This window comes from Eleginops maclovinus, chromosome 9 (assembly GCF_036324505.1).
Source record: "Eleginops maclovinus isolate JMC-PN-2008 ecotype Puerto Natales chromosome 9, JC_Emac_rtc_rv5, whole genome shotgun sequence".
NCBI lineage: Eukaryota > Metazoa > Chordata > Actinopteri > Perciformes > Eleginopidae > Eleginops > Eleginops maclovinus.
In genome coordinates, this window is record NC_086357.1 from 28,580,276 (window position 1) to 28,607,394 (window position 27,119).

The 27,119-nt window shown below is 46.2% G+C and overlaps 3 protein-coding genes across 3 annotated transcripts; 1 reads left to right on the forward strand and 2 right to left on the reverse strand.

Annotated features, from left to right (window-relative positions):
• Positions 1-1,327: 1,327 nt before the first annotated feature.
• On the forward strand, positions 1,328-10,592 carry zbtb37 (zinc finger and BTB domain containing 37). The gene is made up of 4 exons (XM_063891194.1): positions 1,328-1,677; positions 3,313-4,225; positions 4,326-4,419; positions 5,256-10,592. The coding sequence occupies exons 2-4, from the start codon at positions 3,321-3,323 to the stop codon at positions 5,757-5,759; spliced, it is 1,503 nt and encodes a 500-aa protein (XP_063747264.1). The 5' UTR covers positions 1,328-1,677; positions 3,313-3,320; the 3' UTR covers positions 5,760-10,592.
• A 755-nt stretch (positions 10,593-11,347) lies between these two features.
• On the reverse strand, positions 11,348-16,858 carry serpinc1 (serpin peptidase inhibitor, clade C (antithrombin), member 1). The gene is made up of 8 exons (XM_063891195.1): positions 16,734-16,858; positions 14,076-14,451; positions 13,654-13,869; positions 13,350-13,487; positions 13,015-13,233; positions 12,527-12,701; positions 11,945-12,009; positions 11,348-11,736 (listed from the first exon to the last, which is right to left on the reverse strand). The coding sequence occupies exons 2-8, from the start codon at positions 14,448-14,450 to the stop codon at positions 11,560-11,562; spliced, it is 1,365 nt and encodes a 454-aa protein (XP_063747265.1). The 5' UTR covers position 14,451; positions 16,734-16,858; the 3' UTR covers positions 11,348-11,559.
• Positions 16,859-17,436: 578 nt separating this feature from the next.
• stil (STIL centriolar assembly protein) lies at positions 17,437-26,606 on the reverse strand. Its single transcript, XM_063891196.1, has 17 exons — positions 26,175-26,606; positions 25,555-25,662; positions 25,212-25,327; positions 24,936-25,117; positions 24,140-24,384; positions 23,763-23,846; positions 23,457-23,543; positions 23,090-23,237; positions 22,805-22,899; positions 22,453-22,577; positions 21,345-22,315; positions 21,178-21,271; positions 20,890-21,106; positions 20,392-20,482; positions 20,256-20,289; positions 20,044-20,224; positions 17,437-19,257 (listed from the first exon to the last, which is right to left on the reverse strand). Exons 1-17 carry the CDS (start codon positions 26,255-26,257, stop codon positions 18,711-18,713), a joined length of 3,408 nt encoding a protein of 1,135 aa, XP_063747266.1. The 5' UTR covers positions 26,258-26,606; the 3' UTR covers positions 17,437-18,710.
• Positions 26,607-27,119: the final 513 nt, after the last annotated feature.

Genomic DNA, 27,119 nt, shown 5'->3' on the forward strand with positions numbered 1-27,119 from the left:
CTCATGACTCAAAAACGTTCTTTTGGTCAGGTCTCAAAATAGTTTCCACATTTGGCCGAAATCATCTTCTGTAAAGACTAGTTTAAAGGTTCTCTCTTAAATTAGTTTGTAAAAATGATCCTGTTAGATTACCTAAAGTATTTGCATCAGATTTAAAGACTTGTATGAATCACACAACGCTTCAGAGTCCATCGTTAATCCAAAGTATAAACAGTGAAAAACAACAGCATCCATTACACTTCTAAAACAAGTTGAATCAATGAAGTACATCTTATCTTAAATATAATAAAAATACATTACAGATTGTGAAAGTACATATACAGTATGTTAGTGTTGATTGAAGGGGACAGAGAGGGTCTATGCCGCCGCCCTGTGGCCACATCTGGACATTACAATAACAACTTGAACCAAATATAGTCAACCCAAAAATACCCCAAAAATACTATGAAAACATACATTTAGAACTTAGAAAATAAACAATACCAAAAAGATGAATACATACCAGAAAACAGTTTATCAAGAAGATAAGGAATAAAAACACAACATTCAAATATACCATAATTAATATTACAACCAACACATATACATAGAATACATCATTAAAAAGCAGAAACAGATTATGATTTAATATGACAGGAACATAAATACATATAGGGAAATAAGATAGATTAGATAAATAAGAATGATTTAATGAAATAAAAAGAGTAGAACAATAAACACATAACATCTCAAAATAGGAAATAAAACAGAACTAAAATACAACCTTAAAAGTAAACATCTTTAGACTGACAAATACAAACTATGATATGCTATTCTTGCACAATACATGTAAATACCATCCCACTTTGGTTTTGTGTAAGTTGTGATTTAGCTCTTTCATAGTGTTCAATAGATCTGATCTCTTTCATATTCTCACTCTTTTGGGTCAGTGTTAGTTTCCGTTCTGAGATTGTATCATTGTTTATTTTCTACTTTTTTAAATTCTGGGATTAAAGAAGTATATCTAATATTATGGGATGTAAAAGTAGCCAATAATATGTAGAATAACACCGTTTTCAAAACAGACAGCTGTACCGTTTGAATTATTTATAGTGATTTTATTCTTAATGTAAAATCATCCAAACAGGCTCTGACTTGGATGTGTGCGCGTGTGCGCGTGCTTGTTTGAACTCCACTTTTCTGCCAAACTCCAAGCGCCGTGATGACCCCTTCGCCTCACAGGTGGATGCTGGGAAATGAAGTCTCTCACTCAGCCGTTCACCCGCCACCCCTCCCGGTCAGGAACTACATTTCCCATCGTGCCCCGCGCGTGTTCTTCCCTCCTTCCTTCCTGCAGCCTCGGCCCTCCTGCCGTAAAAAAAAGAAGGAAGATGAGAAGCAGCCGCGGTAGGGCGCCGACACCGAGCCGAACCGGAACCGAATCCCGATCCGAACCCCCAGTCTGAGTCCAGAGGAACCATGGCCGAGTTGCGGCCGCTGACAGACCGGAGCTCGGCTGCTGTTCCCCGGCCCTGAACCCGCCCCGGAGCCGCTGGAGACCCGGAGCCTGGATAAGCTGCAGGGCCGAACCGAACCGAGCCGAGCCGAGCCGTCCTCTCCCGCCCTGATGCTCAGCTGTCTGCAGAACTGAAGACTGCAACGTCCCTGAAACAAGAGCCGACCCCCCCTCCCCCTCAGGTGAGAGGCACACCTGGAGCTTTACCTGGAGACAGTCCCGCAGCTGGGCCCTGATCCGGACTTACCAAGAGTTCTGATCCCGCTAGAGCGGCAGCCATAGGTCCAGTAATCTAAACCATGATCTTAGACTGTAAAATATATACTCAGATATTTCACTGAGTACAGTAGAAGTACTCAGATCTTGAGTTAAAGTAGAAGTACTCAGATCTTGAGTTAAAGTAGAAGTACTCAGATCTTGAGTTAAAGTAGAAGTACTCAGATCTTGAGTTAAAGTAGAAGTACTCAGATCTTCAGTTAAAGTAGAAGTACTCTGATCTTGAGTAAAAGTAGAAGTACTCAGATCTTGAGTTAAAGTAGAAGTACTCAGATCTTGTACTTGAGTAAAGTAGAAGTACTCAGATCTTGAGTTAAAGTAGAAGTACTCAGATCTTGTACTTCAGTAAAAGTAGAAGTACTCAGATCTTGAGTTAAAGTAGAAGTACTCAGATCTTGTACTTGAGTTAAAGTAGAAGTACTCAGATCTTGTACTTCAGTAAAAGTAGAAGTACTCAGATCTTGTACTTGAGTAAAAGTAGAAGTACTCAGATCTTGTACTTGAGTTAAAGTAGAAGTACTCAGATCTTGTACTTGAGTAAAAGTAGAAGTACTCAGATCTTGTACTTGAGTTAAAGTAGAAGTACTCAGATCTTGGACTTCAGTAAAGTAGAAGTACTCAGATTTTGAGTAAAAGTAGAAGTACTCTGATCTTGTACTTCAGTAAAAGTAGAAGTACTCAGATCTTGGACTTCAGTAAAAGTAGAAGTACTCAGATCTTGTACTTCAGTAAAAGTAGAAGTACTCAGATCTTGTACTTCCGTAAAAGTAGAAGTTCTCAGATCTTGTACTTCAGTAAAAGTAGAAGTACTCAGATCTTGTACTTGAGTAAAAGTAGAAGTACTCAGATATTGTACTTCAGTAAAAGTAGAAGTACTCAGATCTTGTACTTCAGTAAAAGTAGAAGTACTCAGATCTTGTACTTCAGTAAAAGTAGAAGTACTCAGATCTTGTACTTCAGTAAAAGTAGAAGTACTCATAATTGGACTTGTTAAAGTACTTGAGTAGAAGTACTCAGTTACACGTCTGTATTAACGTGAATGTGTTTGGACATAGTACTCTCAGTTCTAGGAAAGAAATGTGTTCTGAGATTTTATCCTAAAAAACCTGAATGAAAAGAACCTGCAGGAAAAGGAAGAACAATGATCTCACAGACTTTATTCTACAGAGAGATTACTCTTTATCATTTTGATGCAAATACTTTTGTACTTTAACTAAGCTCCGCCCCCCAAATGATGCTCCAGATATGCATTTGAATGACGACTGAAGAAGCAGCTGTTTGGTTTTATTAATAATACAGATTCATATATTTACGAGGCGCTCAGAATCAGGATGACTTGTTTCGTCCCAAAGAAAAATGTACAATTACAGCAAAATATAGACGGGGAACATAAAAGGCTGTGCGATAAAAGGCGTGCACATACACACACACACACATATATACATATACATGCTATATATATATATATATGTATATATGTGTGTGTATTGTAGTTTTTATATATCTCCTGTGTGTATTTTATACGTGGTGTTTCCCTGCAGGCTGCAGCATGGAGCGCTCCGGCAGCGTTCAGCTGGACATCCCGGACTTCAGTAACTCGGTCCTGTCTCACCTGAACCAGCTGCGCGTCCAGGGCCGTCTCTGCGACATCGTGGTGAACGTGCAGGGCCAGAGCTTCCGGGCGCACAAGGTGGTTCTCGCCGCCAGCTCGCCGTACTTCCGCGACCACATGTCTCTGGGCCAGATGAGCACGGTGTCGCTGACGGTGATCCGGAACCCGACGGTGTTCGAGCAGCTGCTGAGCTTCTGCTACACCGGGCGCCTCTGCCTGCAGCTGGCCGACATCATCAGCTACCTGACGGCCGCCAGCTTCCTGCAGATGCAGCACATCATTGACCGCTGCACGCAGATCCTGGAGGGGATCCACCTGAAGATCAGCCTGGCCGACCTGGACGAGGGGGAGGAGGATCGGGGGGGGCGGGGCGGCAGGACGCTTGAGGCCGCGGTGCGAGCTGGAGCTCATCATGCCGGGCTGCGACTGATCAGCACCCGGGGGGGAGCCGAGTGCGAAGCCATCAGCCCCGCCGACGAGCCGCTCAGCCCCCCACCACCGGTGGAGCACAGCGGGCTGGAGGGGGGGGCCACCACCGCCGGACGCAAAGAACCCATCCTCCGCATCAACCGGGCCGGGCAGTGGTACGTGGAGACCAGCAGCGAGCCGGAGAGAACCGGCAGCTCGGAGGAGGGTGGCGGCACCGAGCGGGTTCGGATAAAGACAGAGAGGATGGAGGAGTGGATCGGAGCGGGGGGGCACCAGGAGGAAGGGGAGCCGCTGGGGGAGGAAACCACCGTCATGATCGACACTTCGGGGCGCAGTACGCTGGTGACCGGGTCGGGAGGGCGGGGGGCGACCGGCAGCGCACAGCCATCCTCCAGCTTCAGCGAGACGGAAAGGTGAGTTTCTGCAGATGCTAATGCTAATGCTAATGTTTGGGAGGCTGCTCCTGAGTGTTATTCCCGGGTAAAAGTATTAACGTGTTACCTTGCGTGTCAGGTTCAGTCCCACGGGCAGTGTGGTGGTCATCGCCGAGCGTCAGAGAGCGAAGAGTGAGTCTCCCAGCCGAGCGGACGACCTGCGACAGCCTCAGGTACAGAACCAGAACCAGTGAAGTCATTTAAACTACAGAGTACATATCGCCTCGGTGGGAGATGTCCCTTGATGCATTTGCCTATTCTGTGGGAGAATGGAGTAAGGGGTCTCTACTCAGGTCCATCCAATCAATGTAACCCAAAATCCACAATCTGTGTCCGGGCTCCAGAAGGCAAAGCTCTTAATCTACCGGTCCATCTTTGTTCCCACCCTCACCTATCGTCATGACCGAAAGAACGAGATCGCGGATACAAGCCGCCCGTACGGGTTTTCTCAGGAGGTTGGCTGGCATCTCCCTTAAGGATACTTAATGAGAAGTGCAGTGATTTGGGAGGGTCTAGGGGTGTTCCAGGTAGTCCAGGACCAGGTGGAAGGATTATATCTCCACGCTGGCCTCGGAGCATCTTGCAGTCCCCCATGCAGAGCTGGTTGATGTGGCCAGGGGAAAGGGGGGCTTGGGACCTTCTGCTGGAACTGCTTCCTCCTCTGGTCCTGGGTCTGCCCTTTGCTCTCCTCCTTGCTGGACGTGCCAGGAACACCTCCCCTATGTTCAGTCCCTCTTAACGACTGAACTTCTCACCTAATCCCTGAGGGGGATGCCAGCCGACCCCGGGAGAAAACCCATCACAGCCGTTTGTACTCGTGATCTTGTTCGCTCAGTCATAACCCATCCTTTGTGGCCAGGTGAGGGTCAAGTATTTTGTGTAGTTTGTTTGTCCTGGCCCCTGGTGTGTAAAGAACTTCAGCATCTATGTAAACCACCGCAGTTTTTCCAGGGATTTCAGATGCAGTGTATGCTCTGGTTCTGTATCAACGTATATCTCTTTGCTTCAGGGCGAGGAGCAAGCCTCCTTCGATATGGGCGGCTACGAGGATTACCTGAGGGAGCAAGTGGGCGACCGCTGGTTCCGCTACAACCCGCGGCTCACCTGCATCTACTGCTGCAAGTCCTTCAACCAGAAGGGCAGCCTGGACCGCCACATGCGGCTGCACATGGGCATCACGCCCTTCGTGTGTCGCATCTGCGGGAAGAAGTACACCCGCAAGGACCAGCTGGAGTACCACATCCGCAAGCACACGGGCAACAAGCCCTTCCACTGCCACGTCTGCGGCAAGAGCTTCCCCTTCCAGGCCATCCTCAACCAGCACTTCCGCAAGAACCACCCGGGCTGTGCTCCCCAGGAGGCCCAGAGCGCATCGCCCGAGACCACCACCACCTCCGTCACCTCCAGGGGGGGGCCCAGCGACGAGGCCTCGCCCAGCCAGGAGGAAGGTGAGGGCGGTGGGACGTACGGAGAGGGACCCCAAGCCTCCGTCTCCACCACGGGGCCCGACTGACCCCGACAGAACTGTCTCCGCTTTAAACCACATCTACCTTCACAAAGCAACCCAACAGATGAAGCTCAACGAAGAAACGCCACACACTCCAACAACCTCAGTCGCCACGCCACGTGGGTCTTTACGTTACAGATTTCTACTTTTATATTTACAGTTTCAGGCTCAACAGACAAACTGCTCAGTGCCAGTCCAACACTAAAACCTTCATATCTGCCTCGAGACAATCCAGAGCGGCGCGGGTAATGTTAATATTTATAGAAGTAATCCTGCGCGCTCTCTAAAGTCCCACACCGGCAAAAAAACATTTAGATGCACAAAAGGTCTGACTGTTAAAGCTCCTGTGTGATCAGAGTTTCCTTTCTCATGAAGCTGAGTGGAGATCTCAGTGCTCTCCATTAGTTTGTATTATCGATCCTTTGAATGATCGATCTAGGAGAGTAACTTCAAGGAGACACCTTCAAACATCTTTTTCTGTCCGAGCCAAGAGTTTAAGTTTCCTGTAAGAAGGTAAAGAACTTCAGTCAGGAAAACCAGAAGGGCCGAGCTTTCCAGGGTTTCCCATGGTCTTCTTTAGTGAAGCAGACCTGCTCAGCTGTCATCAGGTAATCCAAGTAAAGGACTTTAACCCTCATTTATTAAAGTCCAACGTTACCTCTCAGCCTGTTTAACACTGAGAGCCAAGAAGGTCATGGGAGTAAAACTCCAGGAACTTAAATATTATCATATCTCAGCAACAAACTCAGAAATAAAAGCAAAGTAGAGAACTCTGATCACATGGGATTACCTAATTTGGCTGTAAAATACACCATTCAGATTTATTGATGGATAGTTAGGGCTGTACCGAGCACAACACACATTAACATGTTGTTCTCCAAACAAAATAGAGTATGTAGTGAAGGAGTTATGGCTTTTTTATCAGAACCAGGAGGAATTACATTTGGTGTTCCGCAGGGATCCATCTTAGAGCTCTTTATCTCACGTATGTAAATGATACATGTATCTGCAGGTTGATTGTGGGCTCCTTCTGGATCCGGATAACTCAGCTTGCATTTTTTGAAAAAAGGTCCATTTTTATCAATAATAGAATAAAATATAGATGATTTTGAAGATATTGGGATCAGATTGGGTCCAGGAGAAATCACATCGGGTGTTCCCCAGGGATCAACTTTAGGACCCCTACTGATTCTCTCATATATGTCAGTTATGATAAATCTGGAGTTGATTGGAAGCTCTTTCTGTATGCTGACGATTCAGTTGCATACTTTACTTTTCATTTTCTCCGGTTTGCATTTACTCAAAAAGATAGATGCAATTAATTCCAAAATTCACAAAAGATTTGATCCAACCGAATATTATGCATCAAATCCATGTCTGCAATGCTTAAGCTTTCCCCCCTCGCTGTTAGCTAGCTATCTAACAGCGCCATACATACATTTATAGGACCCCAGTATTCAAACCACAGTGACAGACTGTAAACACTAAGGCTCGGTACAGCCCTACGGAAGCCTCAGAGTTTGTGAGGCTCTGGTTCACCTGGCAGCCTGTTGACGAAGATAAGCTACACCGCTCAGTTACCTCTCATCACGACGCAATACAGCTGCTGCCCCGCACAGCACCACCGGGGGGCGCTCTCACCACAGGGCCCCCGCAGACTTCTCAGATATTTTTATAAACAAGCATGACTCCTTTCTGTTGTTTTTCTTGGACACTTTTTTTGCTCTGACAATGTGTGTACCGGACGAGGAGGCCGAGTCACGACCCGACCAGGGAACTCCCTGTTTGGGACGCGTTCAATCTGCTGCACATCCGCGAGGGAAACAGCGCGTAAGCTATGGGGTCCGAAAGATCGCAATACCGCGTGTCGTAAAACAATATCGATTTAGATTTCAGGAGTTTCTCGGATAGCGGATTCTATTTGTGGTAGAACATGTTACATTTACGACGTGACACCGAAAAGGACACCGTAGTGTAAGGGCGCAACCGTGAACCGTGAACCAGGGTGTTCTGCATACGCCGATGTATTCTGTATACTCGGATAGTTAGGAGAATACGTTAACACGTTCCTTTCCGATCTGCTATTAGCTATTGCTTTCCTCAGCTCAGTGATTCTCGTTGATTGAAATATTTGCTTTAGGCTCAAAATGGTGCAACTTGTCGCCACGATCAGACTACAGGTCTTTTCTTAACGCCAGCTGTTGATTGTTAGTGCTTGATTTTCCATCGTGATGATTGTCCGCACGACATCCACATCGGCCGGTTCCTAACTACACAACTTTTGAAATAGCTTAGAATTACAACCTGAAATGTATCTACACCTGCCCGCCCTGATACCGATGTCCCCAGCGTCCTCTTTGGGGCTTCATGCGCAGTTTGATGTGCTGAAGAACGGAGGCAGGTCGACGTTTCAAATGCAGTTTGATATCATAAACGAAATGCAAATCAACATAACTAAAAACAGCTGGACCTCAGAACCTTCCGAACCTATAACCAGCGGACGGTCCCGTGCAGCAGAGGTGATGCGTCCCGGGGTCGGGTCAGTGACCTGGGGGGGGGGGGGGGACAGGATGGATGTATTTTCCGGACCACGGAGCCGAACTGAAACCCTCCACAGGTCCCAGATCAGGGACAGGAGGGCGGCGGGTCCGGACACCAAAGGAAAGAGGACGAGGAACTTCAGCACTTATCAGAGAGGGAGGATCAAACGTTTTATAAGAACAGTATAGATCACATATTATCAGACTATTTAAACTACGATGTTCATTTGTTTTTGCATAATGTAAGTCAGCTGGTAGCACGTGGAGCGGCGGTTTCGGTTTTTCTACAGCGCCGTGAGTCTGACGTTTTTATGCAAGAAGCCAGCGGCTGTGACTCTTCAGGCTAACACAGGAACCTTCAGGTATTCAGACTCTGTCCGTCAGCCGGACGTTAACTCCCGTAGCAGGGCGCTAAAGGCTACACCTCAGAAACCTGTCAGAAACCGGGGGGGAGGGGGGGGGGGGAGGAGTCCTGCGAGTCAAAACCCAGGGCTGGGCAACATAGAACAACTGTTTCCAATGCACCAACCACACAACCTCTGTCCAATGCACCATGGCAACCGAAAATACTGCTCTCTGATTGGCTGACAGGCATTCGTTAAACTCCTGTTAGCTTACATGCACACTGATCTTTATACTGAGTAATGTCATGAATCTGATACGGGTCATGCAAACAGCATATTCATGTATTGTTCCCTGTTCTGAATGCAGTATTCTCAGAGGAAGGTTTATTATTCAGGTTTCAGGAGAATGATGTACATGTTTGCAGCACGTTCACAGTAAGAGGCTCAGTGTGTGTTCTCCTGCAGAGCCGTAGGAAAGATTTAGAAACTTGTGAAGCGTATTGTAGGAACTGTGGCTTTGTGTTGCTGATCGTTAGCTGATGAAGTGAAATGGTGCATCAGGATGAACAAAGAACTCAAAGAAAACCTTCTCACAAGCTAAAACGTGCCATGTTGCCCAGCTCTGACAGGAACAGAAAGTCCTGCAGGAACAAACAGACTGAACTCATTCAGAGGAACAGAAACAGAGTCTGAAAATAACTCGACAAGTCTGACCGAGTCCACGCGTGCACAGGCTTCTCTTTCTGAGTTCTGGCCTCTTATGCTCATGCAGACGCTGTTTTAAGTCACTTAACAACCTCTTTAAGTCTCCCTTTATCTCCCCTGCCAACAGGACCTTTCAGATGTTTACACATTAATGTTCTGAATCTTCATCAACAACTCTCCCACCTCACAGACTTCCTCTGACAGCAGTTTTACGGCTTCTTTACAAACCAAACGAAGGTTAAAAACCCCTGAGTCTGTGTGGACCAGGCCTTTATATCGCTGCTGATCAACATACTTGGGGTTGAATTTGGTCAGCAGTGATATTTGACAGACTGAATACTTCTGTCCTCTCTGCTCATCATTTTTATAACTCAGTTAAATTCACAAATCGCTGCTTCCAGATCAGATGCTGGACTCAAGTCCAGTACCGCCCGGAGGAACCTGGAGGAGGAAAACTCGGATCAGAGTAATAACGACAATAGGAGGTAGAATAAAAGACGTGCGGGGTGAGGGTGTAGTATCAGAACAGTCTGCAAAGTGGATTAAACGTACATTTCTAAAAGAAAGTGATTTCATTTGATTGATTTTAGATATTTAGTTCTCTATAATTTATACACAGTCTTGGTGTGTTTAAATTACTCGCAGCATAATCAAGTATAGATTTCTCTTCAAATGATCGATAGACATCCAAACTTCAGGCAGTAAGTAAAACGCTTGTGTCTGAACTGATATTTTGAGCACCAAATATAAAATGTGAATAACGTGTCTGATGACTTTGTGAAGTTTCGAATCAACACTGAAGCTTAAAGTGAAAGTTTGAAACTCACAGTCCGACTCTTCCTCCTCCTCCTGGGTTCTTCGTCTCAGTTAAACTGTGAAAACAGCTCAACCTCATCTTCATCGGTTTACTTCACCACAAACGCCAAACGTTGCTTTCACGTCTCCTCAGCTCCTGGCTTGTTATTATTTTGATCAGATGTTTTACGATATGATATCCAGTTTGACCACAACATGCCTAATTACAAATCATTTAGCTATATTCACTTAATGAGATTACTCTTTACCGTTGATTCCTCAAAGTATATCCTAATATATCGATGCAGAAGAAGAGTCACAAAGAAACGTTTAGTAAATTAACTTTTAATACTGTACATGTTATTTTAAAGAGGAGGTACTTAACACGTGTTGTAGGAACCGGAAAGGTTTTATGTGAAAATCCTTTATGTTGCATGTCTCTGTTGGTGGAGGGAGGGAGGGAGGGAGGGAGGGGGTGGGGGGGGGGGATAAGGTTGATTATTAGTTTAGAAAAATGTGAAGAAGCTTCTTTCACCATGACCACTAGATCTGTCACAGGTCGCCTCCACAGGAAATAAAGCACTTTAAGTGTCCACAGCCACGCCTCTTTCTTCACCTGCACACATTACCCACAATGCACCTGCCGAGAAAACACCTTTTATCTCGTGAGGTGTTCGGACATATACTGTAGTGACCAGTACGCTGTTAAAATAGTTACAGGTTAGATAGTGAGCTAAAGCTAAAGGATGCCTGGATAAAACAGGAGCAGTTTCTCTTCATTCAACTCCTCCTTCTTGTCCTCATCATCAAACTTCAGATCTGTTTTCTGAATGATCACTTTTAAAATGTCCCACTAGTTCCTCATTATTCTAACGCCTTCATGTGCTAATCATCCGCTTTTACACTTTCTGTCTCCCAATTTATTTTCCTTTGTAAATTCACTTCAAATTTCAGATTCTTTTCTCCAAATTTTGACTTTGAAAACATATTTAAAATACCACTTTGTCCCCAAAGGATCAGACTGTGTTTCAAATTCAGATCGTTTTCTGAAACAGTAAGAAGGTAGACAGTTTCGATAGTTAGCTAAGTAACAATTAAAGATGAAACTGAACGTAATGGAAGAACTGTAAAACACATATCGGTCCAGACACTTCGCTTGGAGTGGCGGATGAGTATCCAGCTGAGTTTAAAAAATGGATCCATACGACAATTTGTCTTGTAAGTCATTTAATGTATTTACACTGATTAATACTCGTTTATTGGACATCAGCGTCCTCACTCTTCTGGATGTGAACGTATTTAAGATATGAAACAGAAGAAGGGGAAGAGTTCTGCTCAGTATTATTTTAGTCATTGCACAAAGTGAACGAAGGGCAGATGTGCATTAAAGCTGATTCTGAGCTGGTATTAGAGCAGCAGCAGTTACTGGTTGCAGGGGTTGGCCACCCGGGCGGTGAACAGCAGAGCGTTGATGCTGGCCTCCCTGATCAGCAGCAGGAAGGGTCTGTTGACCTGAAACACCTCCCGGTTCAGGTTGATGGATCGACCGACCGCCACCACACCGGTCGCTGCCGCCGCCTCGCTGCCCTCCTCGTTCACCTGTAGAAACAGATTCACTCAGGATACAGAGGACCGGGGGGGGGGGGGGGGGCTTTCCTTACAAAGAACAGATTTTAAACCTCCTTCCAGTTTTATTCCTGAATAAACAACTGGAGGGAGCGTGCAGCGAAGAGGCCCTTTAACATCACAGTCAACACACAGGTGACCCCACAGGTGACCCCACAGGTAACCCAGCCTCATTACTGACCTCCAGGAAGGCTTTATGGAAGGCGTCAGAGATGTGCAGACCTTCACCTCCTTCCTCCAACATCCCTGAAACACAGACGGACATTAAACTACAGACAGCTTCAGTCTGTACCAACATGCATCTTAGAGTCAGTTTACATGCTAAACACACGGAAGGATTTTCACTCTGGTTTGTTGCTTCCAATGTTTCTGTTGATAAGAAGAGGAATCAGAAGAACGGTCAAAACCAGCATTCACTTATACCCACTTTCATTTAAGTTCCCAAAACATCCCATATTTATTTGGATCCTGAAGGCCACACACACATTTTTGGTTGTTTGAAACTACACCTACATTGCGTACAGCGCCCCCCCCCCCCCCCCCCCCCATGATTTTGGGGGGGCACCAGCTAAACTCATGCCTAGGGCAGAACAATGACCAGGGCCAGGCCTGGTCACCACATCCATGTTTTCTCCTCAAACGTCCTGCACTTATTTCAGTCCCTGAACGCCCCACTGTGCAGCAGACTATATTCAACCGGACTGATCTCAGCGTTCCTCCACTGTTACACCAACCTCACAAACACTATAACGCCTCTCCTCACCTGGCAGGCTGGCCTTCTCGGAGCTGAACAGGTCAGTGAGTCCCATCGCCTGCAGCTTCTCCTTCAGACTGATGCTGTCCTCGACCCTGAAGCGAGGGATGTGAACCGCCACCGTTTTCTCCTCCATCCCGTCCATCCATTCGGTCATTTTCTTCAGGTCCAGATTCTCCTCCACCTCAACGAACACAACACAAAATACTCTGAGCCCTGGATAAAAACCGAGCGGCTCCACCTCCTGAGATGTATGTCCCACGGGGCTCTGTATCTGGACCCCTGCTTTTATAATTCTATATAATGCTCCTACTTGGTGACATCCTTTATAGTTTAAATTTCTCCCCCAACAGATGCAGGTTAGCATCCTGCAGTTTCTCTGTGCAGGGGACTCGACTATACACCTGGCTGTGACTACCATTGCCTCAACAGTCACTGGGGGAGGAACACCCAGAAACCCATTGAGCCACAGCCTGCAGTGGGACGCTGAGGGTCACCTTGCTGAGCGTGGTGTCCGTGCTGGGCAGGATGATGACCATGGTGATGTCGTCTCCGCGGTACGGCATCTCCAGCAGCTGCACATGGTCGTCGGGGTAATATCGGTACCTGAAGCGGGTCTCCTGGTACATCTGGCTCACTTGGCAGCTGCGACTCTCGCTGACCTGAAAGTTGGACTTGTACACGTTGTCTTTGTTGAACTTGTTCTTCCACTGACCCTGAAAGAGAATAATCACTATTCAGCAGAAACCCTGAGGTACAGCTGAGGTCTCCTGCTTTCAGTCTCAGGTAAAAACGGGGAGAGACCAGAACCTGGGGGGTCCTGCTCAGGTACCTTGAAGTAGATGGTGTTGACGAGCACCAGGATGGTGTTGGAGTCCAGCGCCGCCGGGGGCAGCGTGTCCTGGATCAGGTTCTCCGTCTGGTTGGAGATCCAGCTGTTGATGGTGACCCGGGCCTGGTCCGGGTTCTCCTGCAGAACAGAACCAGGGTTATGATTCAACAGACAGCTGGACCTACCTGATCCATGAGGCTGTTTAAATGGAACTTCCCTGGGATAGATAAAGAGCTCTGATTATAGGGAGGGGTAAGGATGTGTTCAGGGCGTGTGTGTGTGAGTGTGTGTGTGTGTGTGTTACCTTGAAGTTGAGTGGCAGCAGCTTGGACCCGTACACTGTCTCGCTGATGTTCTGGTACGTCTCGTCGAAGACCAGAGACTTGTCTCCGAACAGACGGTTGGCGGAGATCAGCGCCGTCGTCTCGTCCTTCTTCCGGTACAGACGGCAGTTCAGCTTCGCGAAGAAGAAGTGGACCTGATCCGACGTCTTCTCCTTGATGCTGTCGAACTCAAACACCTGCACACACACACACACACACACACACACACACACACACACACACACACACACACACACACACACACACACACACACACACACACACACACACACACACACACACACACACACACACACACACACACACACACACACACACACACACACACTGTTTGTACAGGACACACCTGGCAGTATTAATGATGTATGGTGTTGATGATGACCTCCATGATCTGCCTTAGCGTCTCGTTGCAGGCTCCCAGTTTGGTCATGGCGAAGGCGGTGGAGATGCTGATGGGAGACATGAAGATGTTCTGCTCGGGGGTCTTCGCGAGGGCCAGCTGTTTGTGCAGCGCCAGGGCGAAGCGACCGTTGGCCTTCGACAGCTCCCAGACGCGGGGGTTGGTGGCCTCGGGGACGGGGTCGGGGTCGGAGGTCGGGCCCTCAGGGGCCTCGGGCTCCTCAGGCTCGGGTTTCCGATAGATGCAGCGCGGCTCAAGCGGGAGGTCTTTGGGTTTGACGCCGCAGATGTCCGGATTGAAGGCGAGGGCAACGAGCGGCATGAACGCCACGACTAACAGCCAATCAGCAGCCCTCATTCTGCAGAGAGAGCAAATCAGAGGTGAGCTTACACTGCTTTACTTTCAAGTCATATTAGAGCATTTATGTTGTCTCATGCTCCCATTGGCTAACACATTGTAGTTGACATCTATAAGCAGTTGACCTATCCCAACGCAGCCGGCCAGCTATCCAATCAGAGCAGACTGGGCTCTGGTTTTAGACAGAGGGTGAAAAGAAGTGCTGCAGCACAGGTAGTCTGAGAAAAATAAAGCATGGAGACATGTCCCAGTAGAGACGCTACATACTGATATACACCTGAACATCAGCAGGAGAGGACTCTTTAAAGGAGAGACGCTACATACTGATATACACCTGAACATCAGCAGGAGAGAACTCTTTAAAGTAGAGACACTACATACTGATATACACCTGAACATCAGCAGGAGAGGACTCTTTAAAGTAGAGACACTACATACTGATATACACCTGAACATCAGCAGGAGAGGACTCTTTAAAGTAGAGACTCTACATACTGATATACACCTGAACATCAGCAGGAGAGGACTCTTTAAAGTAGAGACACTACATACTGATATACACCTGAACATCAGCAGGAGAGGACTCTTTAAAGTAGAGACTCTACATACTGATATACACCTGAACATCAGCAGGAGAGGACTCTTTAAAGTAGAGACACTACATACTGATATACACCTGAACATCAGCAGGAGAGGACTCTTTAAAGAAGAGACACTACATACTGATATACACCTGAACATCAGCAGGAGAGGACTCTTTAAAGTAGAGACTCTACATACTGATATACACCTGAACATCAGCAGGAGAGGACTCTTTAAAGGAGAGACGCTACATACTGATATACACCTGAACATCAGCAGGAGAGGACTCTTTAAAGTAGAGACACTACATACTGATATACACCTGAACATCAGCAGGAGAGGACTCTTTAAAGTAGAGACTCTACATACTGATATACACCTGAACATCAGCAGGAGAGGACTCTTTAAAGTAGAGACTCTACATACTGATATACACCTGAACATCAGCAGGAGAGGACTCTTTAAAGTAGAGACACTACATACTGATATACACCTGAACATCAGCAGGAGAGGACTCTTTAAAGTAGAGACTCTACATACTGATATACACCTGAACATCAGCAGGAGAGGACTCTTTAAAGTAGAGACACTACATACTGATATACACCTGAACATCAGCAGGAGAGGACTCTTTAAAGTAGAGACACTACATACTGATATACACCTGAACATCAGCAGGAGAGGACTCTTTAAAGTAGAGACACTACATACTGATATACACCTGAACATCAGCAGGAGAGGACTCTTTAAAGTAGTGACACTACATACTGATATATACCTGAACATCAGCAGGAGAGGACTCTTTAAAGTAGAGACGCTACATACTGATATACACCTGAACATCAGCAGGAGAGGACTCTTTAAAGTAGAGACTCTACATACTGATATACACCTGAACATCAGCAGGAGAGGACTCTTTAAAGTAGAGACACTACATACTGATATACACCTGAACATCAGCAGGAGAGGACTCTTTAAAGTAGAGACACTACATACTGATATACACCTGAACATCAGCAGGAGAGGACTCTTTAAAGTAGAATAAATCACAGGTTTGAACGATTGTAGGACCGTCCTGATTTCTGCAGGATTGTTATACTCAAATTGAAGTCCTGTTTCGCTCCAACATCAATAACCTTTACTCACACAACCACATGCATAACAAGCACACACTGAACACACAAACACCCCCACACCCCCCCTATACACACACACACACACACACACACACGTTAATTTCACATTCAAACATTGAAGTCAGTATTAATTTTGTCACTGAGAGAAGTGAAATGTCCACAGTGAGGTCTCTATACTCACTAAGAACAACCTGAGCCCCAAATATATTTTCTTATTTATTTTTGTTTTATTTTTCTTACTTTTCTCCACATTTGATCTTACATTATTTAAATGTACTTTCAGTTTAATTATTCTGTTTTAGACTTCAGCTCATACTGCAATTATTGACTTACATAGTATTAATGCATTTGAACACACTTAAAATAATAGATCCAAATATTTTAACATGCTTATTCTTTTAACGGTAATTTAAATCCCTAATATTTCTGATTAAATATTACAAATTCACAAAGAAACCCCAAGAAAAAATACAAACAGACCAGAAAAACAGGATTTTAAAACTGTAACTAAAAGACAACACACACTTCAGAAATCTAAATGTGTGTATCAGTGTGTTAGTGTTACCTGTGCAGGTAGACGGTGTTGTTCAGACGGTGGCACTGCGCAGAGTGAGCTGAACTCAGGTCAGTGTCCGTCAGAGCGCCGAGCCGCAACCTTTGAGACTTCGATCCTCTGACCGTCAAAAACACCAGCCGTCTTTATCCGGATCAATGCCCGCGCGCAAACACACACACACACACACACACTTTAGGCTCCAGGATATTTCAGTGTAACCACATTTAGGATGAGAACATAATATTCTTTGAATTCTTGAACATTTGAAATGATTTCAACCCTTGTACGTCACATTTGTTTTGTGTTAACGCACAAGACCTTTCCTTCGTCACAGTAACGTCAGCTCCTTTAGTCAGTGTGTAATTATCACGTGTCGAAACGTCAAAAAAAGCACAATTTATTAAAGTCGTGCTTTTATTCTGTAGCAGCTCAGCTCCCGCTTCAACCTTGGTTTTATTGACTATTTTCTACCAAATCTACCGTTTGCTGTATTGGACAAATTCATTCTATTACCCTGAAAGTAATAAGACCAAACCCTTGAATTGATTGGGTTTTTGTCAGCTATAAAATACACGGTGGCTTTATGTTACACACATTCAAAGGATTACATTTTTAAGTTTGAATAATATTTGGAATTGATATCCTCTAAGTTAACGTCATGAAAAATGTGTCAAAGATTAAAATCACACAAAAAAAGCATTCAGGCTTTAAAAGTACTATGAATTTTATTTGTGAAATCATAAATATAAAATAATGTGCAAAAGGACATTTCACATTAAAACAGGAAGTGACGACAAAATAATAATAACACATTTCATTTACGCACAAAACTGTCGAAAAGTTACACATTGAAAAATGTTCCAGCAGGTTTCAGTTTCACACCAGACAGCATATTAAAAAAACTCCAGATTTTAAAACCTTCAGGTCCTTTAATTAAAGAGCAACTGCTTTCCTGTGTTTTTGGCTCTTGAGTTTCCAAACCAAGCAGCTCAGACACACCAGACTCCATTTAAAACACCACTGTTTTTAAAGCCACTGTCACCTTTTGATTAACACGTCACTTGTTAATCTCGCAGAATGTGTCCATCTTTGAATTAAGTAGGGAGGCAGCTGTCTCGGGGTGATTCAGCACCAGACTGCCTTTAGAAAATAACACTTTTACAGTCCCCAGCAGCTTTGAGACAGCTGGTGATCAGGTGCGATCAGAAGTCTTTGGGCTGGTGTGGAAGCACTGCTTTGACACAAGATTCAATCCAATAAATCCATGAGTTTTTAAAGCCATTAAGACCTTTGAAATGGCTGGTTTTCTACTGGTTTGGTGTTTGTCTCTGGGCACTTTGAGTCAAAACCTTTTCAAAAATAACACTTTTAAAGTCACCAGCAGCTGCGAGACAGCAGGTGATCTGGTCTCAGGGTGTTTCAGGTGGCATCAGAAGAGCCTTTAACAGAATTCATTCAAAGATGTACCGTTTTTAAAATCTTGCCTGGTGTTAGACGAGGCTGGGCAGCTGTCTCAGGAGATTTGGCACGAGCACCAATGAGACAGCTGGTGATTTATCTCAGGGTCCGTTATGTAGGGTTTGCTCAGCTGTCTGATGAGCCTTCGCTGGTTGTCAGTTGTTGGTCTCAGGGAACTACGAGTCACATCAAACCAAGCACCACACTTTAGTCCTTAAAAGATTGAAGAAAAGCTTCTAAAGCACCTTTGAGGTGAGTGGTTTTCTGGTGAAAGCTTATTTCAGGGGATTTCAGGCAGCTGTCTGATGAGCGTTTGGGTCCAGACTCTATTCAAACAAAAACTGATTCTAAATCTTACAAAGGATTTCAGTGGAAGTTGAAAGTGCAGTTTGAGTTGCTATTGGAAGAGGCTCTAGCACCAGACTCGATCAAATAAATTAGAGTTTTTAAAGCACCTTTAAGGCATGTGGTTTCTGGGGTTTGTCTCACAGGTTCCAGACTCCATTCATGAACCCCAGCTCTGCTGAGTCAGAAGAGTTTGGGCAGCTGTCGGAGGCGGCTCAGGTCCAGGATGTTCCCGACTGACCCCTCTGTCTGACGGCTGCTCGCCCTAGTCAAAGATGGCCGCCTGCTGGAGCAGTTCTCCTTGTCGGCGGCGGGTTTAGCATCCCCGGCTAACAGCTGCATTTTGGGCCGCAGGTCCCTGATCAGCTGACTCTGTGGGAAGAGCTTCACGTTCAGAGCTTCGGTCAGCGGTGAACGATCTTCCTCCTCCTCTTCCTCGCCATCCTCCTCCTCGATCAGCCCGTACCTCCTCATGTACTTTCTGGTGGCGAGGGACATGTTGCTAGGCGACATCAGGGAGACGTTGGAGGAGGGGGCAGGGCTGTGGCGTGGGGGGGCGTGACCTCCCAGAGAAAGCCTGCTGAGCTGAGAGTCGCTCAGGTAACGCAGAGCAATGGCGTTCGCCTCCAGACTCAGGTCCACGCTGCCGCCCGGGAACAGAGTGCTCGTTGTCGGGTCGGAGACGCTGAGGCGGGACAGAACCGCCGCCGGGTTGATGCTCGCCAGGGTGCTGACACACAAAAACACCCAGAGTTCACATCAGGAGTACGTTAAAAGTTAAAGTAAGTCACATGTCTCAGAAGAAGAAGAAGAAGAACACTGGGCTCAGGTCTTAGACAGAGGTCTCAGACAGAGGTCTCAGACAGAGGTCTCAGACAGAGGTCCAAAAGGAGTGCTGCTTGTCCTGAAGATGTCAGAATTGTGAGTATTTTGGCCAAATTCTGACTTTTTGTCAAAATGTTTTTTTAAATGTTCATTTTTTTCCAAAAATATCAAGACTGACTTTTTTCAGAAAAGTTCTACCTGTTACTTAAACATCTTTCTGAAAATCAGAAATCTGACTTTTCTTTCAAAATGTGGACTTTTCTCAAAGTTGGAGAATTTTGGAATTATGACTTTTTTCTCAAAACTTTTAAAACCAAATCTCAATATTTGGACTTTTTTTGAAACATCTTACATTTCTTTTTTAACAAAATGCAATTTCTGTAGTTTTTTCTCCAAATATCTATTGTTTTTACTTTTTTCAGCCACTAAATGTATTATTATTTTAAATCAGAAAATTCTGACCTTGAATTCTCCAAAGTCAGGAAGTTTATTTATAACTGTTTGTTCTGGGCTCTGGTTTCAGACAGAGGGTGAAAAGAGGTTTTTGAACATTAAAGGATGTAGACAAAGGCCCCCTAAATAAAATATCAACCTAAACAAACAGTTTGGTGAACAAATGATGATTTTAGAAAACCCCAAAAGAACCCAGGAACTAATGATGAATAAATGTCAGAACCAGGTGATCCGTTACCTGCTGCTCTCCACGGTTCTGTGAGTAACTCGGTTGGACTCGCTCAGATCTTCCTCCTCCACGTTCACTCCGAGTTGCTGCAACTGCCTCACTGTGGCATCCAGCACCCGGTCCCCCCGCCCACTCTGCCTCCTCCTGGAGGAAGAAGAGGAAGACGAGGAGGAAACCACAGACAAGGCTCCTCCTTCTGGACTCCTCCACGTTGTGTTTACTGTCTGACTCCTGCAGCCGGCTGGTCAGCTGATTCTGTGGACGCAGGAATAAATCATGATCAAGAAAATTCAGAGAAATCAAGATTAGGAACAGTTCCCCAGCATCATGTGAAGAGCTGCATGTCGTTGATATTACCATGAGGTTCTGGTAGAAGTTCTGCTGCTCCTCCTCAGGGCGGTACATGCTCACACTCTCCCCCAGAACCGGGCTCTGCAGGCCGCTGAGGCTGAGCAACACAGAACAGGGGAAATGTTCCTGTGAGGCTGATTGATGCGTGAACAATTATTTTGCCTGTAGTGTCTAAATGAAGCTAACAGATGCTAAATGAAGCTAACTGATGCTAAATGAAGCTAACTGATGCTAAATGAAGCTAACAGATGCTAAATGAAGCTAACAGATGCTAAATGAAGCTAACAGATGCTAAATGAAGCTAACAGATGCTAAATGAAGCTAACTGATGCTAAATGAAGCTAAATGAAGCTAACAGATGCTAAATGAAGCTAACAGATGCTAAATGAAGCTAACAGATGCTAAATGAAGCTAACAGATGCTAAATGAAGCTAACAGAAGCTAACAGATGCTAAATGAAGCTAACAGATGCTAAATGAAGCTAACAGATGCTAACAATCTCACCTATGTCGGGAGGGGGAGGAGCAGGCGGCCTCCTGACCTGTGATGTCACTTTTCCCAAGTCCATGATCACTTACGGAAAGGTCAGTGTGTGAGGGGGGTTTAAATGAGGAGGAGGAGGAGGAGGAGGGGGGAGGTGATGATGAGGAAGGGTGAGGAGCCTGAACCTCCTGATGAAGGAGGGGAGACGAGATGGGATCCCCCCAGAACAGACTGGCACCTGAAACAGGAATTTAATTAATGAATTATCTACCTGTCTGCACCGTTCACCCCCCCGGCACCGCCCCTCACCTGTCCCCACGGCGATGTTGGCGGTGCTCCTTGGCGTCTCCTCCTCTCTGTGGGAGGTCTGCAGTCTCCCTTGAGCCTCCAGCAGCATTTGAACCTGAAGACACACAGACATCAGCTGCTCTGCTCCTGCTGAGAGGAGCAACCTGACGAACCTCCTCTCAACTCACCTGAGCTTGCAGGAGGCGCAGCTGCCGGTCCTGATGGAGGAGCAGCTGGTAAGTGTCCACCCCCCCCACCTGATCTCCTCCACAGCACAGGGAGGGAGGAGGGTGGCTGCAAGCACAGGGAGGAAGAGGAGGAGGAGGAGGAGAGCAGGAGGGAGGAGGAAGAGAAGGTTGGCTGCTGGAGGGAGGAGGGGTGAGGCGGTGGGAGGATGGGGGAGGAAAGGGAGGTGAATTGTGATGAAGATGATGTGAGGGTGGAGCAGGAGGAGTTTGATGAAGTAAGACTGAAGGCGCAGGAGTCTGATTGTTGCAGGAGGGAGGAGGAGTGAGGAACTTGGATGATGGAGGAGGAAAATGAGGAGAAGCAAAAGAGGTGTGATGATGAAGATGATGGGAGGACAGAGCAGGAAGAGGAGCTGAAAGTCGGTCGGAGAAGGAAGGAGGAGGAGTGTGATTAGATTGAAGACTGCTGGAGGGAGGAGGGGTTTGGAAATGGGAGGATGAAGCTGGAAAAGGAGGAGCAACAAGAGGAGAGGTGTGATGTTTATGGGAGGTTGATTCAGGAAGAGGAGCAGAGAGACGAGGGGAGGAAGGAAGAAGAGGAGTGTGATTAGTTGGATGTCTGCTGGAGGAAGGGGTGTGGAGATGGGTGGATGGAAGAGGAGGAGTTTGGTGATGATGAAGGGAGGAAGGAGCAGGGTGGAGCTCAGGGGAGGAGAAGATGGAAGTACAGTTGTAGTTGTTGGAGGAACAGCAGGAGCAGGGCTGCTGCAGGTGGGAGTTGGGGGTGCTGTGGAGGTGAGGAAGAGCAGCAGGTCTGGGAGCTGAGGAGGAGGAAGAGTTTCCAGGTGGAGGAGGAGCAGACTTCCTGTCAGATGGAGGTCTGTGGGCGGGACCAGGGTCCGGCCTGATGTTCTGATTGGAGGAGAAGCTGCTGTCAATCAGCAGAGAGAGTTCAGGGACCGACGGCTGAACTCCACGAGCCTGGAATGTAAAAAAACAATCCAGACACGTTTTATAAACTCAATATTGATTCCAGAATAACCCTGTGACGTTATTAAAATATCTCAGTGTTAGGATGTATGTAAATGTGTTTCCCATGAGTAAACACGGCCTTCTGTGTGATCTGTGAGCTGACCTGCTGGGCAGGGGGGGTGGGGGCTGGGGGACGGACGGGGAGACAGATCTTCATCCTCGACTCCAGAGTCCTGATCGCAGACAGACAGACCGGCAGCTCTGAGGACAAACAGACCGTGACAAACATCAGACTCTGATTGGCAGATCCCACAGACTGTAGGAGCTTTACTTTAACACTGAGGCGACCCTGGTGGTTTAACCCCCATCAGTGGGACAATAAAACACTTCCCAGGGAAACTCAGCTGAGCCCTCCTCCACGCTGCACACACAAAACAGATTGATAAAATATTGAATTAGAATAGAGTAGAAGAATATCTGTGTGTTACCTGTTGAAGGAGGTGTGAGCCTCTCTGAAGGTCTCAGTGTGTCGGCTGTCTGCTGTCAGCTCACACTGCAGCGTCCGGCCCTCCACACCCACCTGCTGGAGACACAGGCGAGTCCACACTCACTAACCATCTTTTGACTGAGATTATTGTCAAGTCTTCAACTTTCCGAAGGTCTTTGAACTAATCATATTGTTTCCAAAGAGCTGCAGGAGTTTTATTTTGCTACTCTCCACCTCTATCATTACTCTCATAAAGAAGCGTCCTGTGTGTCAGGTGTGTTGTTACCTGGTAGAGAGTGACAAACTGCGAGCCGCACAGCAGCTGGTAGTCCAGATGTGCTCCGGATCCTGATCCTCGACACTGGAAGAACTGAGGAGCGCTGTGTGTGGAGCTGAACAAAACGATGAGGAAACAGCCGCTCTCTGAAAAAACTCTGAAACACAAGAGGAAGCTAATGTTGGGCTATAAAGGAACTACAGCATGGTCACATGACTTCACGGCACCACCGCTAAGCTAAAGGTGGCTAATGTTGGGCTATAAAGGAACTACAGGACGGTCACAGAGCAGCCAACAGAATAGGTTGATATTAACCAGACCTGGATCAGATTCATGATGAAGTATATAGAGTAATATCAGTGGGACTGTAACTCACCTGTCCTGCAGGGCGGAGCTGTAGAGGAACCTGAGACACCAGGCCCACACCTGAGGGCTGTAGATGTGAGTGACTCCACTCAGCCAGCTGACACACCACGGGAGGAAGAGGTCCATTAAAATAAAGACAACACCATCAAAACTGCATTTCATTGCTTTTGTTAATGTTTGTTTAAAGTTAATGCTCATTCTCCACTAGAGACATTTGTATGTGTCCCACATTCAGTAAGTGTACGTTAACAGAAAAGGTAAATCCAAAGTGCTGATTCTCCAGATAGTTGTCTAATGAAACATCAGATTGACTCACAGTCCAACCAGCGGCAGGCTGGAGGCTTTAGGGTCAGACTCCAGCAGCAGGAGCAGCTTCCTGGTCTGATCCATGGTCAGAAACCTGCAGACAGAAACACACGGAGCAGTGAGAGGGAACGCCATCAGAGGAACCCTCTCTGATACCGCTTCAACGACCAGATCGCACCAAGAGCTGAGTGGCATTATTTGTAGGCTGGAGAGGGATTTATGTGAGCAACAACAGTTCACGGCGAGTACAACACGAGTACAAAGTGATGGAGTAGAATAGAAAGTCAATAAGGAACAGAAAGTGTTTTGTAGAGGGGGGGAAGTTGTTTGAGAAGTCTAGCATGTAATTTTATCTGTCGTCCTGAACAGAGGAGCGAAGTGTCTCACCCTCTCTGAGGCCTGCTGCTCTGTGGCGGTCGGCTGCTGCTGCTGAGGCTCCGCTGCAGCGCGGTGGGGATGATGGGCACGGAGCGCACCGGCTGCACCTCCACGCTGATGGACGGACAGACAGCCGACCAGCTGAGGACGAATACCGCAGAGTCAGCCTGCTGAGTCAGGACCACATGACCTCTGACCTTCAGCAGCTGACTCAGCTCCAGAGCCTGTCTGCTGCTCACACACTGCTGCAGAGCCTGGGGGGGGGGACAGAGAAAAACGACATGTCTGCTGTGAAATAAAAGCTTTCTACGATGGCTTATAAGGTTGGCTGTACGTAAAATATATATATTATGGAGCCCGGAGAGGGAGGTAATGTTCTGAGATTGTGCATCATATTCTCAAAGAGAAATCAAAAGGGACGTTTCAGAAAGAAACTGCTGCTGGTGACATAAAGGAGACGTTGCCATGACAACAGCATCTTTCCTGCAGCTTGCTTTTGTTACGCATCTGAATTCTGCTCGAAGGTGTAAGCAGGAACAAACACATGATGCAGCTCTTGTAAAATGTTTGTACCTGTTTAAGTTTCTTTATTTTAATGGCCCACTTGGGATACATTTCTCTGAAACCCCTTAGTCTTGTTTATGCTGACTCGTCTATTCCGTTTATTTTCAACACACTTCAAACTGAGCTGAGGTGGAATTATTATCACCAGCCACTACGACTGGAAAGATTTAAATGTGTTGGACTTCAACAGAATTTACCAAACAGAAACACTGATGATGATACGGATATAGGATGGCCCTACCTTGAAGCAATGGTGCAGCTCAGCCTCTGATTGGACAGCGTCAGACGCGTCCTCCTGCGTGGAGAACAGGCAGGGGACCAGGACGTCTCCGGGCAGCAGAGCTGAGGGGACCCTGCCCGGGGGGCCGGCCTGACCCCGACCCGGGTCAAAGCGGTCTAGAGTAACGGTGACCCCCTCCTCATCTGAAACCACAGGGGGGGGGGGGAACAGGGGAGGAGTTATTATTATAATGATCCTACAGCTGGGCCAATCAGAGGGGAGCAGGTGAGCTCTTACCTGCGTCCACACACACCGAGCCCAGGAGGAAACACGGGACGCTGGGCTTGTTGCTGTGACGGGCATGACGCTGAGCCAGTCGCAGAGCTTTCTCCAGCAGCACCAGGCGGGGCTTCCTGTAAAAACACACACACACACACACACACACACACACACTTAATGTCCAATGTACCTGCTGTGAAAGTGGAGTTTAAACACTGACTCTGATGACAGTAAAGTAATGCTGCTTAAGTTTTAAACCTCTTTTGACACAGTGTTTGTGTGTGTGTGTGTGTGTGTGTGTGTGTGTGTGTGTGTGTGTGTGTGTGTGTGTGTGTGTGTGTGTGTGTGTGTGTGTGTGTACCTGTGAGCGCAGAGCTGGAGGCAGAGCTTCTCTCCTGCAGGGCTGCCATCCCACAGAGCTAATCTGGATTTGGGGAAACTGAGCGGAGTGACAGAGTTCATCGAGGTTCTGCAACAACACAGAAGAGATAAGAGGGAGTTCATATCTGTTCATTGAACAGCAGGTTTTCACAGGTATCGATGCAAAACTGTAAGAGGAGAGGAAATACAAATAAAAGCTGGTTGCAAGAATCCGGAAAAATCTCATTAAAATATAAATGATTGATCATTAAAGTGTTCTCAGAGCTGGTAAAGGTGCAGCTAGTTTTAATGGCTTTGTATACTGCAGGGTAGCTGCTGGATTAGTGAACTACAGTCTGATTTAAAGGGGATTATATTTACTATCATTAATCCTAATCTGCCTAGCAACTAAAGGGATTCAATAAATGTAGTGGAGTAAAAGTACAGTTACCTCTGAATTGTACTGAAGAATAAGTAAACAGTAGCAACAGTATCAACCTCGTTACAGTACAGTACTTAAGTACATTTACACCACTGTACAACACACACAGCCAAACCCCCCCCCCCCCCCCACCAAGCAGGTGTATTTACATCACTTGAACCATGCCAACGTGAACTCACCCTCCTCTCCTAATGTTGTCCGGAGTGAAAACAGCCTCAAACACTCCGGACGGAAGAGCCTGGAAGTTCACCGGGCAGCTCATCCCCGCTGAGGCCCACGGAGAGGCACTATTTAACGGTCACTGAAAACCAACAACCCAACCGGAGCTCCAGCTAACTCCTGCTAGCCGCGTTAGCTTCCTCCTCTCAGCCGAACAGATCAGTGTTATCTTCCCATAAAGACGATAACGAATCCTTTAATTGAGTCCCGAACTTTTATTTACCTGTCGTTTGACTGAATAGTTATATATTACAGTTTTACTTCAAACTGTCCGCAGAGAACAACAAGAGATTTAATAATGGCGCTGTTTCTTCTCTCCACTGGCGGGGCAACTCAGCCAGCCAATGGGAAGCCGAGCTGAACCCATCCTGACCAATAACGTTGCGCTTCGCTCTCCGTCTTCCTCTTTGCCTTCTTGTGTCGTCTACAGCAAGATTAAATGGACTGAAGCTTTATAGTGCCCCCACAGGTTGAGATTGATAATGGAGGACCACGCAGTTTTTATACAGAATGCGAATCAAGTTTTATTTAATGTATTTCATCCATTTAGTTATAATATTCAGAATCAGAATACCTTTATTCGTCCCACATAAGGGAAAATACATTGTAACAGCAAACATGAAGATAGAGACACAAAATAAAACACTATTTATGAAAAGATTATACAGATAAATAAAATAAAATAAGAAGTGATTCCAAGTTACATTTGTAATATAGTTTTCCAATTATATATTGTACACACGTGTTTTTGCACAACAGTGGTGTCATAGTCTCCCAAATTATAAATCATTACTATTTCTACTACATTTTTTATGATACTTTATTGCTGTTTTGTATGTACTGTAAGGTTACGTATTATATTACTACCGTCAACCTTTTGTTGTATCTCATATCCTGTACCATCA

Bases quoted from the DNA above. Each gene is read 5' to 3' on its own strand.
- serpinc1 (XM_063891195.1), bottom strand. From the start codon at position 14,450: ATGAGGGCTGCTGATTGGCTGTTAGTCGTGGCGTTCATGCCGCTCGTT. The intron at 13,870-14,075 runs GTCATCATCAAC...GTGTGTGTGCAG, and splicing joins CGCTAAGGCAGATCATGGAG to GTGTTTGAGTTCGACAGCAT. The intron at 11,737-11,944 runs GTCAGTAATGAG...CTGTTTCTACAG, and splicing joins TCCATAAAGCCTTCCTGGAG to GTGAACGAGGAGGGCAGCGA.
- zbtb37 (XM_063891194.1), top strand. From the start codon at position 3,321: ATGGAGCGCTCCGGCAGCGTTCAGCTGGACATCCCGGACTTCAGTAAC. The intron at 4,226-4,325 runs GTGAGTTTCTGC...CTTGCGTGTCAG, and splicing joins AGCTTCAGCGAGACGGAAAG to GTTCAGTCCCACGGGCAGTG. The intron at 4,420-5,255 runs GTACAGAACCAG...TCTTTGCTTCAG, and splicing joins ACGACCTGCGACAGCCTCAG to GGCGAGGAGCAAGCCTCCTT.
- stil (XM_063891196.1), bottom strand. From the start codon at position 26,257: ATGAGCTGCCCGGTGAACTTCCAGGCTCTTCCGTCCGGAGTGTTTGAG. The intron at 23,847-24,139 runs GTGAGACACTTC...TTCTGTCTGCAG, and splicing joins AGCAGCAGGCCTCAGAGAGG to GTTTCTGACCATGGATCAGA. The intron at 19,258-20,043 runs GTAACGGATCAC...TTTGTGTGTCAG, and splicing joins AGAACCGTGGAGAGCAGCAG to CACCCTGGCGAGCATCAACC.